Source organism: Gobius niger (genome assembly GCF_951799975.1).
Source record: "Gobius niger genome assembly, chromosome: 13".
In the NCBI taxonomy this organism is placed as follows: Eukaryota; Metazoa; Chordata; class Actinopteri; order Gobiiformes; family Gobiidae; genus Gobius; species Gobius niger.
Window position 1 is genome coordinate 22,526,347 of NC_136864.1, and position 17,184 is coordinate 22,543,530.

A 17,184-nucleotide genomic window follows, 5' to 3' on the forward strand; every position below is an offset into this window, starting at 1 on the left:
GAGACCCCTGACAGCTCAGTGACCACTGAGGAGCCAGAGACACTGGCACAGAACCCACAGCATTGGCACTGGTTTACTATAGCTGTAGTATATGGTGGAGAGCATGCCCTTCACCTTGCAGGGGTTTCATTAATTGCAAGGAAAACCACTATGTTTAGGTTAATTTTCCAGCTTTGCTAACGTCACATAATAAAAATGCAATATAGGAGCCTCAAACCACCTTTCTCATGACCCAATTCTGAGTTTTAACCAAATCAACAATCTTATCATTCCCACCTCTGGCTAAGTTAATTTAAATTTTGGTATGCATTGATTCAATGTTTTATAATCTATATATTCTGGCTCACAGAATATACTAATATATTATAATATATCACTTTACTATAGTTTTCAGTATGTAGGTTGAACTGGAGCTAACAAACAAGCTTGAGGCCTGTTTAATACGTTGCCCATTTCTGAGGTGAGTGGGCAGAAATGCCATAACCACACTGATTTCTTGTTTACAATAAAATAGTATTTGTTCTGGGCTGGTGTGACACTCGGGGACATTAGGTACCCATTTTCTCCTGTGATCTGAGGGGTCCATTGTACGGTGGGGGCATCCTCTATTCAGTCAGCCAAATCCAGGCGACAACAGGGGAAATTTCCTGGCCGACTGAGAGCCTACACAGACATGGCCAATTTTTCAAAGTTATGCAGAGCCTTGTTGTACCCAGACTGTAAATTGAGAATGGACTAAGTGAGGGTGGCTTCCCCCATAGCGTTCATAAATGAAGCTCGATCATGCTAGCAATTTTGGCTAGTTTTTTTGGAACCAGCTCTATTATCTAGATTAAGGCGAAAGTAACACAGTGAAAGGAGGAAAAAATATGACACTTCCCAATATTTTGCAATCATCAAGTCCACCCATTATATACATAATTCATGCGTAAAGCTAAATGTGAGAAAAAACCTGCTGGGAACAAACAGTGTCTTTGTCACTGTTCAAACTGCAGAGCCCCACCCTGTAACTCATTCACCAGCACCTCCCACACTAATGCGGGATAATGCGTAGGCCTATCTGTTCTATCTTGCCTCCCAAGCACAGCCAAAAGATCACTGGGAAGCCGAAACGTCATTGTTTTTTTTTACAAGCCAATATTTATAAAAAAAAGCACTTCTGTAACACTGAATCCAAGATATAAGCAAAATCTTTAGTGCATCAAGTTACAGTTCATGTAAGAAAACATTCAACATCATTCTCACAAAAAAAAACACTATATTAATTCAACAACAAAATATTTACTTCTCTTATTAATCATTCTATGTAAACGCATAAATTCATGATGTGGTCAGATTTGAATGTGGCGACAGAGCGGTTAACACCTCTCGCCGCCTGCTCTCGCCCTCTTGCTGACTTTCACATAGCTACTGTAGGAATGTTGCAGTGCTGTTGGCTACGCCCTGGGAGGAATGTGTTTGCAGATAAACACGGCCTAATCCGAAGCAGGTCCGAACAGAACACAGGCATTGAAATTACGGATGAAAAATATTATAAAAGCATTAATTTAACAGCACCTTCCCATATTAAACCTAACAAGACTTCCTGGAAGCATCCAGCACTGTATTCTGATTAGGGCTGCACAATAGCGTGGGTGACTCACACTTCTTTAGTATTGTCAGTCAATTTCCTTCCAAATCTGAAAAGTAATTGGTTGTCATCAATCAGAAAATGAACTGAAGAGTCAGATGAGGGAATTTCTGGTGAAAGGGTCAAAAGGCACACATTGTCTATCCGCACGTAGCAAACTAGCGCTCAGTTTGCAAACTTAACCAAGTTGGCTTGTTTGTTTTTCTCTAATATCTACAAATGTTACTATTGTTGCAATTATGCAATCACACATAATGCATTATAGGTTCTACATCTGACCCACCCTTCAACAAGGTCAGCCTGATCTTAAACCAGGTTCTTGGTTAGGTTTACCAAGCTGGAGATAGGCATTGTGCAAGTGTTGGTTTGATGAGATTGATGAAAACAGTAGTGCATAGAGGAAACCTGCCCAGAGATGGGGATAATATGAACACAAAAGACCCCATTAGCCCAATAGGACTTCTTGCTGTGAGGCCAGAGTGCTGGCCACATGTCACACTGTCCATCTTTTCCGATTTTGACATGATCAGTGGTTCTCTAAGTGGTGAGCCTCAAAGGCACTGCAAGGGGTTCATGTGTTAAATGTACTACTATAAATCAGCATAACTACAGTCAATGCTGATTGTATATATAAATTGGAGATGTAAAACATTCTAAATTTGTCATAAATAGAGTGAAATATTATTATTGGGAGGCCAACGTGGAATCTTTGGATCAATAAAAATAAAAAGGGTGCAATGCTCTGGACTGCAACCAGTAGTAGGATGTTCTGTGCAATAATCATCAAAGATATCGCACACTTTTTGTACTATGCAGCCCTAATCCACTCCAGCACAAATGACTGCATCTGTTCAGTTCAGTGAAAAAGACATTCGCTAAAAAGCAGCATGAAAAACACCTAACAAAAGTCGTCTGCACACAACACTTCCCATTGTTCCATATATTCTTTCGACTCCTCTCCTGTGTTCTTTAGGCCATTACGAAACATTCAAACTGTCCATTCTGCTGCAGCGCTCATCTCTTTGAGCATACATCTGCCAGAGTTTTGAACTTTGGCCCGAGCGTGTTGAGAAAGTCCAGACCCTCCTCGGCAAAGTCGCTGCAGCATCCCACAGACCCAGCTGCGGAGCCCACCCCCTCGAAACCATAGGAGTGGAGGACGTCTTCGGCGTAGCGTCCGTCGTCATCTCCGCCCATGTAACCCAGCTTCTGCAAGAGGGAAAGCAAAGAGAGGATATGAGTAGGGCTCCAAAATACCTCATTTCCATTTAATAGCAATTTTTACTGATTTTTTTTATATTAAATGAGTTGTGCCACAAGCAGGGTATGACTTATTGGCATTATATCTGCCTGTGCATGACAAAACACGACTCCTAATGGAACGACATCATGACAAAAGAGGTGAAAAGTTGGTTTGGCAGAATATTGGGCCTTAAAGGGGCCCAATATTCTGCCAAACCAATTTATGCAAAATCGACTTGTTCAAGCTTTACATCATGTTATTAAGTCCCTCATTATTCCCTCATTAATAACATGCCTGAAGTGTTGCCTTGGCACATTCATGTATTTTTGAATAATCTGTAAAAAACTCTGATGGCAGCCATTTTAGGTGTAGCTTTGCCTGAGTCCTCCTAGAAACGCCCCCACCTCCTGGAGACGCCTCCGACCTTTCGTCACCAGCCGAGTAACCAACCACTGCCCCTCAGCAGAACCCCCTCCCCACTGATGCCACAGACAGCGTGTGGAGGGGGCGGGTCGGAAAGGGTCAGAGGTTCTTAAAGAGACAGAGGCCTATTTCAAGACGTTCTGGACTGCCATTTTGAGAGAGCAATTTTATACAAGACAGTTATTTTGATTTACTGCATTTACAGACCAACGGAAGATTGCGTCATCATTGTAGTGCGCTATAGACTGGTGCTATGGGATTGAAAAAAGCATAATACCCCCTCTTTAAAACAATGTTGATCGAGAGATTTGTGACTGGCAGGTGGATATTACGCTGCATTGACCAAGTAATGACATTTCTAGATACTGAACCATATTAAAGGTACACTTGGTGCTATCAGACAGAGACTATTATTACACTCGAGAACTACCTAAGCTCCCGCCTCGGATAAGAGCGTTATTAAACTACAGAGAATCAACTGTTTACTCTCGGACACAATTCATCCTGTTGGTCTGATCAGTTCGTCACGATTGCATTTCTCGTCATGAGACTTACATGTCAGAGTAAAATTGTGCATTTGTTCAGCGAAGTGATTGAAAGGATTTTTTTTCTTTTTTTCGTGTGTGTAATTTTCCTGTTGAGCAGTTTTATCCTAGCTTTGAGATTAAAGCAACAGTGCGTAACATTTCATACAGCGGACACATTTCTTCCGAGTGCGAATGGTGTAAACTTTGAGGTCGGCTCATCTTCAGGTAGCCAAACTTAAAGGCACACTGCATAACATTTTGGACTATACTGTTGCCATCAGTACAAAACATGCTCCTAATGACCAGCTCAACACAAAAAATGCTGTTACTGCAGTGGGGGTAATCATAAAAAGGGTGAGGACCTAACCTGTTTGAATCTCAAATTCTGCTGACTTAAGCGATATCTCCATGGTGACGAGCTGGAGAAGCACCCACTTTCAGTAAAGTTACCGTCATGTTTCAATGATGAATTATCTGTCATTAAATAAATGCTTGTATTTCAGTTGTATTTATTGAGTAAATTTGATGCAGTGTGGCTTTAAGGTGCAAAAAGAAATGTAACTCTTCACTGACCAACTTAAAGGTGCATTATGTATGTTTTATGCGGAGAAAAAACGGTTGATATTAGTTTGTATCTAACTTTTTATGTATGGGTGGTCAGTATGGCGCCTTTACTTTCGATCACGGTGGCCTCTACAATGCCTCAGGATCAATTGTTTTGTAGGTTTTCTGGTGAGAGGGTCCGTCAGCAGTGAAAACCTACCAGAAACCCTAAAACAATTGATCCTGGAGCGCTGTAGAGGCCTCTGTGATGGAAAATAAAGGTGCCACAGTAACCACTCATACAGCCGCTGGTCACAACAAGGTCAAACATGCACTAATATCAACTTTTCTTCCACATAAAAAGTTACATAATACACCTTTAACCTTATACATCTAAATGATTCAATGCCGTCTCCCAGGACTTCAAATTAGGAGCAAAAGAATAACAATTCACATGAGAAAGTTGTTCATAGGAAATCATTGAACCACTATGCCAACTGTAGGCACTAATCCCCATTCAAGGCCAAGTCACGGAGATAAACCACATAAGGACTAAGGCTGCACGGCTATATTATAAACACATTCATTTCAAGGACCATAACTGCACACACCCTAACCACGCCCCTATCCTTCTGCATTCATGACTTTTTCTCAACTACCCCGCCCTCCCCTACCAAAGAATAAAACATGTGACCCTGTGTACTGTGTATTTGCCATGTCTTGATTTTTCTATGTGCTTTGCCTCAACTTTAACCTGATGTTTCTTTACTTCAGCTTAGTTCTTCTAACAACTGGGTGCCTGACGTACCTGATCTAAGTAGCGGCCGTTGGTCTGCCAGGTGTGGAGCAGGGACGCGTCCTGGACGAACTGTCTGCTTTCAAAGCCGCTGCCCAGGAGATGCGCGTCCCCGTACTGCATGCCGTACTGGTTGTCGTAGCTGGAGAAGTACTGCGCATCCGTGGTGGAGGTGACCAGGTTGGCGTTGGCGTTGTAGATGCCGTTCTCCTGCATGGAACTGGTGCTCTTGTTGCCGATCCAGCCGGAGGTCACCCCCGTGTCTTTGACCCCGGGGCAAATCATGATGGTGGGATCCGTGAGGAGGCTGGAGTCCTGCAGGGCAACAAAATATCAATACAGGCCATTGTAGAGCTACATAACACTGTGTTTACAGTTGAAAAGGTCTTTTGCTACTTTTTTTTTTTTTTTTTACCTCAGCACAGGCTATTGAGCTGAGTGTAGAAATACTATGAATGTCTTCAGGCTGGAAAATTGAAAGTAAAAGTCGAGTTAAGGATAAAGTTCTCACCACTTCATCTCCGGGAGCTTCAATGTTGGATTTAAGCAGGACTCCGCCGCCGTCGGTCATGTCCTCCACGTTCGGCTTCATGTTCTTATACTGGGTCGCGCACAGAAGGGCCAGAAGGAAACCTGAGGATTGTGAAACAAGTTAGAGGTCGTTCACTCAGTCTCCAGCCATAGTTTCAAATTGGACATCAGCAATTGTGATTTCTCAGGCTTTAAACACATGTGACAGTTGATTGTAGTCAAATGGAAATTGTAATAGAAATGTGAAGGTTGCTCAGGATCTTAAAGTGGGTCCCAGAACAATTTTCAACGAGCTGCAGGCCTTTGCCAAAAAAAGATCAACAATTCAACCTGTATGGAGAGTGTATTTGACAAACTCACCGAGAAGGAGGAGCAGAAGGAAGGGCAGCAGCATGGTCAGCAGCCCGAGACCTCCCAGCTGCACCGAGGTCTGCTTGGCCGGACACACCCCGTTTACACATTTGCAGATTCTCACGGTCACCGTTTGCGCTTTCCCCGAGCCCTGCAGGTCCGTCACCAGCACCTCGACGTCATGCTCGCCTATGTGGAGCTCCTTAAGCTGCTGCAAGGTGGCAGCTGAATCTGAGGAAGAAAGGATCAAAGCAAATTCAACACTCGAGGTGTTATAACAGGAAAACAGTGCCAACGTTAGAAAACATCAGATGGCTGCAGGGAAATTTGTTCTCTGGCTCGGAATATTATGAGTCATTGTTATTAGTAGAAAATACAGTGGAGCAATGAAAAAGATAAGATCAGTCAAATCAAAAGACTGTCATGTTTAGCATCGAGACAACACTAGTTAGTCATACGTTTTATAAACAGTGGCACACACGGTTTATAATAACAAGTTTTTCGCTTGAACTGTACCCAGGTGAATTTCCCGGCAAACTCACATGGCCTGTGAAACACACCCTAAGTGACTAACTGTGCAGCAAACAGTTTTGAAGAGCATTTGAACACGGTTTCAAAATTAGCAGGACAAGATGTAAATGCCACAGACTATCATCCTTTTGTACTTGTGTAACACTTATGCAAACGACCTCCTCCGCTTCTTCAAGAAACACCCACCGTTGAGTTTATTGACAGTCCATTTGCCGTCGCTGTCTGGAATGCTGAAAATGAACGGCTCGGCATAGGGCGAATCGTCCTTGTCCTCGGCCACCAGCACGACTGACCCCAGCTCCCCCTCCCTCTCGCACAGCACCAGCTCGCCCGTGGGCAGCATCGGGACGTTGTCGTTTTCATCCTCCACCTGGATGACCACTGTGCCCATGCCCGACTTCGTAGCTGAAACACAGCAAACACAGTAAGCATAGACTCGACTGTGCTGACGTTAAAGTAATCTTTTCACTTTACAATACTTTTACAGCAGTACAATGTTTAGAACTCAACAGTCGGATTGATATTCATAAACTTTTCATTCATAAATATTGCTTGCTGATTATTTACTGTTTTACTGTATCGGTCGTTGCTGTTTTCTTCCCTTATGTATTCATGAATTACTAGAACAAATGAAACTTAAAATCAACATTTTAGCATGTAATTTATCAAGTAACTTTCTCAAGTAACTTTCTACAGTGCCGGCTTTTTTTCTATATATATATTTTTTTAAATATTTTTCAGACCAGTATAACAATCTTTTTGGCAACACAGCATTTCCATTTACAGTGGACATGTCATGCGTATGGGGCTTAAAAATGAACTTAAACACATTATTTTGGGTGACATTGCTATTTTACATGGTAGATTTTGAAACTATGTCTCTGTACGAATTATATAGCAACAACTAACTTCCTGTTTCAATTTACGGTGTGGTTTACAGCTTTAGCACGATAATATAAACACCCTTTGAGCAGAATGGCTCAGAGCCAATATGCTGTTGGATTATGCCATCCATTCATCCATTCTCTTCTTTCTGCTGTTGGATTATATATTTTTTTAAGTGTATAGGGAAGTTTTAACAATGAATTGTCTATAGGAAGTACAGAAAGAAGCGCTGACAGTGTAGAAGAAGAAGAAGATGAAGAAAGAGCTACATCAGACACTTTGCTCATCCAAAAGTGGTGACATACAACTCTTTGACAAGGTAACAAGTCATAACATGGTCTAAAGCTCAAAAAAGTGGATTTTGCATACTTTGTCCACTTTAAACAAAACACCTATATTTTTTGACAACATTTCACTTGTAAAATGACTGTGACAAAACAAGTAGTAATGTCTAGCCAAGCGGAAGATCCATATACGGGCACGTCTGGCTTTCACGTCACGTATTGCTAACACATGACGTCCATGGCATTATAGTACAATATCAGACACTGCCAAACCAGAACATCTGTGCTGACACCTTTCGACAGGTGTGTACTCATCTATGACACAAAAAGCAAGGCGTGGCCGTGCAGACAGAGAGATCCAGGCAGGGTGGAGCGCCGGATCAACACAATGACCCCAGGGCTCCCAGCAACAAACCGTGTGCCATCAAACTGTCACAGAAACGCTCGCTTGGCACAGTCATCTATTACCACAGGCGCTATCAAAACATACACAATTTTAAATATCACTAGGTGTAGCTCTTCAAAAAGACACATCAATTACGCCGTCGTGTAATAGCTTCCCCTGCAGGACACTACTTCATATCTTGAATTAAGACTTCAGCTGAAGAGACAAGTAAAGTCATTCAGAAATGTACATTCACGTCTTCCTCTAGCCAGAGTTTATTTTTCAGCGCACTGTTTTTGGCAACATGGTGTGAAGTCCTGCAACTATGTGTCTTGGGCAGACTCCACCCCTCACAGTGGCTCATTTTTCTTAGGTTTGGCAGCTAAAAAAAGGTCGCAGTGAGAGACAAACGATTTCCTCTCACATTGATGCCCTTGTTTACCGATGCCAATGATGGGAGGACGCCAGAGCACCTCAATGCCTCAAGTGGCTACCTCCAATTCAAAAGGAGAGAGGGAAATGCCAGCCACAATGCACTTTACTTTTCAACACACTCGGAAAAAGCCGGTGGATGTGCAACCCTGCCTGAAAGAAGAGAGCGCATGTACAGTGTCTTGCGTTTTCTTACTTGCGTCAACAGCCCTGACGGTGATGTTGTAGATGCCGTTCTGCACGAAGCTCGATTCTCTGTCTATCGTGTTGGCGACTTTCAGCTCTCCCGTGATCCGATCGACATTAATCCAGGACGCGGGGTCGGTCACTTTATAGTACCTGGGAACAAGACAGGAGAAAGGAGGGTTAGCATTGAATAAAGCTTCCTTTCAAACTTTGCACCTCTGTAGCTTCAATCTACTCATTATTATTTCGCTTTAAGCTTTTTTTTTGGTCTCAGTCAACAGAAAAGCTGCATTTATCAGTTGAATGAAACACTTGGAGAAAGCATGTTGCATGAGTGATCCAAGTCTGCCCTCTTATGGTTGCAAAACATATTACAAGCAGTGAAATTTGAACTGCGTGAACAATTGAAAGGGGATAGTTTACATGATGCCCGCGCTGCTTTTTCTCTCCGGATCCAGAGCGGTGTAGGTTCCGATGACCGTGCCATTGGGAGTGTTCTCTTTGACTGTCAGGTACTTGATGGGAGGGATGAATTCGGGCCCCTCGTCCACATCGGTGACGGCGACATCCACGACCGCGGTGTTCCACTGGGCGCTGGTTCCCTGCAGTTCCGCCTTGTTACGGGCCGAGACTTCAAGCTTGACGTTTGGAGTCTTTTCAAAGTCTAATGGCTGTTAAATAAAGACATTCAGCGGCCATGCATTTCTTATGACGTGTAATTTTTACAAACAAGGTTAATGAAGGCATACCTTGGCGACATACAGACGTCCTTCATTAGTCTTTGGGTCTGTATCAATCCGGAAATTGTTATTCTCATTTCCTTTGGTGATGACGAATTTAGAGATCCAGTTGTCGCTGTTGACCAAATCCTTGTCGTCGACTGGGATGCGGAGTATGAGTTTTCCCATTTGGTTTTCCTCAGCTGTTGCCGTGTACTAAATGCAATACAAGAAATATCCATAGTTAGCTTCACATCAGTGGTAAAACTGTCCGGATTACTCACAGTAGTACTTACAGAAGGCTGTTTGAAGGTGGGAGGGTTGTCGTTGATATCAGACAGCCGGATGGTGGCTGTGCCTGTATTGGATAGGCCATTGCTGGCTCCTTTCATGTCTTTGATTTGCACAGTCACCAAGTGTGTGTCCTGGGTCTAAATGCCAAATAAAGAAAGTGTCAATGCAAATTTAAATTGATGACTTCATAATTAAAGAGACAGCACAGTGATTTAATAAACGAATCCTTAAAAAGCGAATTAATTTTTTGGAAAGATTGCTTCTTTGTTTTCAGGTGTTGCCAAAACACACAGACAAACCAGTTTATTTGATCTGAGCCGACACAACGAAGCAACAACATACATTTTGGATGTGGTTTGAACCGATTAGGCACACGCCCTAATCAGTAGCATAGCTCGTCAGTTTTCATCAGCACAATATCGTTTTTGAAATGATAAAATGGGCATTTCCTGTGTGTGTGTTATTTGTAATGATGATGAATGAAAACATCGTTCTATTTTAGTGATGCACTCCAGCATGTCCCCAAGTGTTCTCCACTGTTGCACTTTATAAATAATCCTGCCCTTTCTCACCTCTCTGTCCAGCGCAGTAGACCTAGTGCTGATGACTCCGGTCAGCGAGTTTATGCTGAACAGATCAGCGCCGGTCAGCAGGCTGTACCTAATGGCCACATGGTCCGTTCTCTCCTGGTCCAGGTCTGTGGCGTTGACTTTGCCGACCACAGTGCCTACAGACAAATAAACAAATACATCAATCACAACTCACACATTCAGTTTGAAAGTAGTTGTGAAGAAAAAAAAAACAAAACATATTAATGTCATCCACTCACCTGAGTTGCTCTGTTCTGGGACTGAGAACAGCAGGGGTCCAGAGAACAGGGGGGCGTTGTCATTCACATCGTCTACCAGGACCTTAATGTCTAAAGGCAAGTCTGTCTGCTCGTTGGTGTTTTTCTTGTACACGTTGGTTGTGAGCTGGAGAAAAAAAAAACGAGATTAAAAAGTAGATGGCGTCAGAATGATTACCACTGCAACATGCCAATACTGAATATGTAAAGTGACAGTACAAGGAAGTTAATAACGGGGGAGAAAGTAACAGAAATGCCTCTGGTGAACAATTAGTGGTTCACACGTACAGGGAAATTGAAAACAATACCAAATCAGACACTTACAACATACAGAGCGTACTGCTCGCGGTCCACAGGCTTGTTGATACTCAGCATTCCGGTATCCCGGTCAAAACTGAAGACCCCCACAGGAGGCTCATTGTAGCCCGGGCCGCTCAAGGTGTAGTAAACGTCATATCTAGCTTCTGTATCAGACACAATCTAAAAAAAAAAAAAGAGAAAGACAGATGCACGTGCTATTACAACAGTCGTAAATCTGTACCAACACCATCGTCGATTGTGGTCTTGTTTTGCGGATTCAATTTTTAAAGGCTGACATACCGGTTAAGTGAGGTTATAAATGATAAATCAAACAGTGCACACAACAGTAGACATTTGCAGAGGGGGGAAAAAATGCATTTAATGAGCCCCCCCATTCCAGGTATCGGCAAACATTTTGACCCGAGGCTCGCATTGCGCCTTTACACTCTTTTTGGGGGACAAATCCTTCCCTTTAATACATTTCTGTTGGTTATTCAATTCATTCATTAAAGGCTTGAATTACATGTTGTTCCCTTGAGCAAAACGTATCTGGCGTTGTACTTGGTTTCATTCATACATGATTAAGTTAATCCAACTATTCAGTCCCCCACCCCCACATGCTGATGTCACGAGCCGACACTTCTCTGCGTTTAAGTTCAGACGCCTTCACTGATGTCTTCCTGATCATTTCAGCACTCAAATCGCATCCACGACAAATCATTTCTCACAAATAGCCAGTTGTTTGTAGCTCTGTATAACATGCCCCCCTCTCTTGAATCAATCGGGGATGAATTTCCTCCTTTTCCGTTCACAACAGTCTTAAGTGTCCAAAGGTATTCTCAAAAGGTTTCTCAGCTTACAAACCGACAAAATATGTAGCAAAGATTATACCTTTTCGATTTCTTTTGGAAATGGCCCAACGTCATTCTCTCTTATGTTGAAGGGAGGAGGGCTCCAGCGCCTTTTGAACCGCCTCAGGAGATTGTCCTGTTTAACCCAGAAACAGGTCAGTGAGAAAACACAGTGGCTGCAAGGCTACTTCATTTGTAAAGAAAAAGAAAAAAAAGTGACTCCTCTTACATTCTGATGGAGTTTCTGATGGAGGAAAACCTTTATTTCGCCTTGTGGAAATCCACTGTTGTCCTGAGCTATCACAGAAAATGTCCGCCCTCCGGGACTCAAGTATACGGTGTTTACGGTCACTATAGCGCCTCTTTGGATCATGAAATCTGGATCACTAGAATTGAGCTGGAGAGACCTGGCGTCGCAGTCCTCAACTTCAACTGGAAGTGAAATACAGCAGGTTGAAGTTAGGTTGAAGTTATACCAGCGCCGAGTACGTTCAAAGTGACTGTATTTACGCGTTGGTTTTACCTGTTGTTACCGTGTAGCCATAAGGTAATCTGTTCGGGACGTTGATATCAATAGATTGTGGGATATTACACGCATCAGCACAGGCTAACACCTGGAAAAGTATTGAAAGGATCGATCGTAAAAAAAAGCTATCCACACACGGACTCACAAACACAAACGCGGTGGCCAACTCACCAATAGCAGGCAGATGTGTAAGAATTCTCCTTTCGCCATTTTCAACTTCATGGAGTTTGTTCCGGTTCCAGAGAGCGCCCCTCGTCTCCAAAAGCGCTGGTCAGACGTCCGTATGTGTGTGTGTGGGGGGGTAGAGAGAGAGAGACTGATACGCGCGGTCGACTTTTTACGCACCCGAAGAGCGGATATGCCCGAACGTCCTGCGCGCAGTGATCAAGGTGAGAGCAGACTAGACAAATGTGTATTTGTCAGCACAGGCACAGCGTCGTTACGCACCTGCCCCTGCCCCACCCAGACAGAACCGCCTCGCGTGGTGGAGAGAGTGACTGCCTCCCCTTTGGTGGTGACTGCTCCGGAGCGAGGAAGGAAGCGTCTCACACACGGATCAAACTCCTGCAGGCTGAAACTGCTTGGATCCACCAGCAGGAGGAAACCTTCCCCACTTTCAATAGACTTTGTAAAAAAAAAAAAAAAAAAAAAAAAAAATCAATAAAACATTGTCATTTATACTATTTTTACTTTAGTTTACTTATTTTTACTTTTTATTACTTCAGGCACGTGACATTATGATGAGCAAGTTTAGCACAGTTACAAGAGTAGATTCTGGGGTGAGTTTGGCAAAGGTTTGATCGTTGTATTTTAAGTTTAGCAGATACTGAGAAACACATATATATTTTGAATCATACTGTATATTGTATTATTTCCCCTCTGCTATCAGAATCATAAACACTAAATAACTTGATACCTTCCAATTTGCACTGATTTGCACGACACGGCTATTCACATTTGTATCCTGTTCAACTATATCACTGTGTATGCCCTTTATTACCCGAGGCGGGTACTGGGCAGTACTCATTTACTCAAGCACATGAATAACTTTTTGAAGAAATTGTACTTTTTTTGCATACAGGACTTTTTACTTGTACTTGAGTAAAAGTAAAAAGTATCTGTACTACTTGAGTAAAGATAATTGTTCCTTTTTCCACTGTGAGTAAATGTTTAAAGCCGCATTATGCAACTTTTTACGTGGACATTTTTAAAATATATTTATGCATGTTTTACCTTGTAGTGACCCAGTGGCTGTATGAGTGGTCAGCGTGGCGCCTTCGCTTTCCATCACAGTGGTCTCTAGGACGCTCCAGGTGTTTCAAAGGTTTTCACTGCTGACGGAGCCTCTTACAGAAAACCGACAAAACAAGTGACCCAGAGCATTGTAGAGATTACCGAGATCGAAAGTAAAGGCGCCATGCTGACCACTCACAGCCGCTGGGTCACTACGAGGTCAAACACGCATAAATATAAACTTTTTTTTTTTTTTACATAAAAAGTTACATAATGCACCTTTAAGCGGTAAATGTTTCATTTTGATCGACAACATAGATGTAGTTTGTCTCGTGCACCTTGTTCTCTAGGATTAATTTGTTTTTCTGTGATTCTATTTGTTGATGTTCCTTCACTGTCAAAGGCTTTAAAAACCCTTGTTAGAAAGTAAAAAGTATGTCTCTTACATTACTGTAGACTGACCTTTCTAAACAAATAATGCCATTCCCTTCAACTTTTGCCTATGGCCAAAAGCGACTTAATTCTAGCTGCTTGCTTTTCAAGATTATCCGGTGTGTCAGTATGTTTGTTTACACGGCCATATCTGATTTTCTGTCTCTCTCTTTAGCAGACTTTTTGAAGCTCATGACAGAGGCAGCGTCCTATCTGCGCTCCTCTGCTAACACCACAGGAATGTTTTTCAGGCCTGCCTTGGTTTCTGGGTAAGAGGCTCATGCTAAAATGAACTGATAAAAGTATGTCTGTGCATGTGTGTGTGGAGTGAAAAAAGACAGCTCCCTCTACTTCACTGTATGATTCACATTTTCTAGCACACTTGACCACAGCTGTATGAAGACGCTATTGCAAAGTCTTTTCTGTTGGGGGCCATAACAGGAAAGGTGAGAAAAATGTCAGGAAGAGTCAATGGCTGGAAGTCAAGGAGGGCGTGACCATAATGAAAGAGCAAGAAGAAAAAAAAATTAAAAACAGATATTGCAGAATGTTCTTCTCTTGTGGCACTCCCATGAAGTCACCAGTTTCTTTAGAAATGACTAAGGTACTTTGACTTAAGGGAACCTGGTTTTTCACAGGTAGAGAAATCTTGCTGATTTAAAAAAAAAAAAAAAAGGTTTCATAATAAGCTTCTTGAAAGATGTGTCAAAAGAGTGATGAAAGACAAGATGTAAATGAGGGTGAAGGCGCAACCGAAAAGAAGCATTAAAAAAAAGCTACAAATAAAGTTACAAAACGCAGCAGAAAAGCTGTTAAAAAAAAGTTACGTAAAAGCAACAAAAACACAACAGAAAAGCGGCAAAAAAAGTTACAATAAGGCGACAAATAAAAGTGAGGAAAAAACAAACCAAAACGTGTGGCCATACCGCCTTTTCTATGCCCAATCCCATCAGACCTTGGAGGCTAAGCAGGGAAGGGCCTGGTCAGTACTTGGAAGTGAGACCGATGGCGCAGACTGGTTGCCTCGCTTCCGTCAGTCTACACCAGGGCAGCTGTGGCTTCAATAGTAGCTTACCACCACCAAGTATGGAGTGAATGAATGATGCAAAGTAAAGCGTCTTTGAGTGTCCAGAAAAGCGCTATATAAAACCGATGCATTATTATTATTATTATTATTATGATTTTAAAAAATCACTCAAAGCATACACAGATATCTCAAAAGAGTGACAACAATGCAGCAACAATCTTCGATCAGTTTTCTTAGCTTTCAAATGGCTACACTGGCCTACAGGCTGTGAACTCCAGTCGAGAAGCTTTTAGATTTGGGTAAAGCCGAACTGGATACAATGTGTTTAGTTAAGATGGGGGCTAAGAGGTTTAAGCTAGAGATAAATGCTTTATTTGTTGTTTTAAACAGCAGTACAGTACTGTGTAGTTCAGTATGGACGCACTGTACTCTTGTGTTGACTGGAGAAACAAATAAACCTTTCTTGTGAATTCCTGCAGACAATGGGAACTGGAAAAGACACAGTGTACCTGGCTGAGACCTCATTCAGAATAATTGCACACTCGTCAGTTTATGTTATTCACGTGCCAAGTTTCAAAACAACTGTCTGACGTAACTGATTTATGTCGAAGTGTGATGCATGCTACCTGGCAATAAAATGCCGAAATATCTGAGCACGAAAAAGACACCACACCACCACCGTGTGACACAAGTACCTATGTCACTGTTGAATAAACTACCGTAACATACATTTTTGGCCTCAGCAAATGCATTACATTTTCCCAGGGCTCCTCCCTCGCCCACTCCCTATGGCTGAACTCCAGCAGAGACAGGCACGTCACGGTAGTGTTAGTATTTGGGTGAGTCGTGAGCAGGGCAGTTTGCCAGAGTTCACATGATGCGTAATCGGTTCATGAAGTCTGTCATTTGTGATGCAGGTTTGAGTGAATCATGTCAACTGTCTAAATCATAACACGGCCGGATTATCGTCAGTCACTATGTAATTAAAATGGGATTGTATTTTGTTTGTTTTGTTTTGTTTGTTATTGACTTTTTAAATTTTCCAAAGAAGAGTATGACGCTTTTTGCCAGTATTTGGTAATAGTGACACATCTTTATCACTATCTTGCACTTTGTTGGTTTGAAAACACTCTCTGATATTCTGCAGTTTCACTTCCTGTTTTTCACACGATCTCACCCCCACCCTCTTGCTCCCCTTCACTAAGCAGCTGTTTGATTAAAGCCACACTGCGTAGGATTTGCCCAATAAATCAAACTGAAATACAAGCATTTATTTTATGACAGATATTTTCATCCTTGAAAAATACCTCATAAATGTACAAACGAACATGGGCCTTTGCTGTGAGCGGCTCACCTCTACTATGGCATGACTGTAACTTTTCTCCAGCTCGTCGCCATGGAGATGTGACTAACATCAGATTGAAATAGGTTTGGTTCTCATGCAAATCCATTCTTTGATCACCCACTGCATTTTCTGTGCTGAGCTGATCATTAGGAGCATGTTTTGTATTAAAGGCAACAGTATTGCCCAAAATGTTACACAGTGTGCCTTTAAAGATGAAAGGAATAAGCTTAGCAAGAGATCGAAAGGTGAGGAATGCATTTCCTGGACAAGTAGGACCTCAGGAGGAGCTTTTTGGGAGCTGCTGCCGCGGTGCTAAGAATAGCCACCGGAGAAGATCAGGTCTGTTTTTGATTAGAGAATGATATTGTAACAAGTTTAAAAAAGTTTTAAAAAGTATGCTTTAAGATTGATGTTGTGCTTTCACTGAGAGCTTTACAGCACATTACACTGCCTCTTCTACTCCTCTGAATTGTCTGTCTATTGTGGTTGCATTCTTGGCAGTGCAACGACCTTTGTACCAGTTTTAGTGTTCGGCCAATCGTGCACAACCGCTCCTCACCTACTGTTGACAGAAACTGCACACCTAAAACTCACTGGACACACACACCCTCTCTCTCTCTCTCTCTCTCTCTCTCTCTCTCTCTCTCTCTCTCTCTCTCTCTCTCTCTCTCTCACTCTCACTCTCATTCTGCCATGACACACCCAGCTTGCAACCTTGCAACTACTCGACTGGCCGCATTTTCCAACTCACTGACCATTCCCACCTGCTGCTCAGTCCTGGCTCACTGTCTCTGTCATGGCAAACGCAGCCTTTTCCAAACACATTCCAACCCCATTCAATCAACACCAATGGTTGTTATTGG

At 42.5% G+C, this 17,184-nt stretch overlaps 1 protein-coding gene across 1 annotated transcript; it reads right to left on the minus strand.

The window, feature by feature from the left end:
• Nucleotides 1-1,174: 1,174 nt before the first annotated feature.
• On the minus strand, nt 1,175-12,910 carry dsc2l (desmocollin 2 like). Its single transcript, XM_079569151.1, has 17 exons — nt 12,732-12,910; nt 12,456-12,684; nt 12,282-12,372; nt 11,988-12,190; nt 11,799-11,894; nt 10,932-11,087; nt 10,590-10,734; nt 10,333-10,487; nt 9,763-9,897; nt 9,497-9,682; nt 9,171-9,418; nt 8,758-8,900; nt 6,762-6,980; nt 6,054-6,275; nt 5,674-5,795; nt 5,175-5,477; nt 1,175-2,839 (listed from the first exon to the last, which is right to left on the minus strand). The coding sequence occupies exons 2-17, from the start codon at nt 12,504-12,506 to the stop codon at nt 2,645-2,647; spliced, it is 2,670 nt and encodes an 889-aa protein (XP_079425277.1). The 5' UTR covers nt 12,507-12,684; nt 12,732-12,910; the 3' UTR covers nt 1,175-2,644.
• Between the last annotated feature and the right edge of the window lie 4,274 nt (nt 12,911-17,184).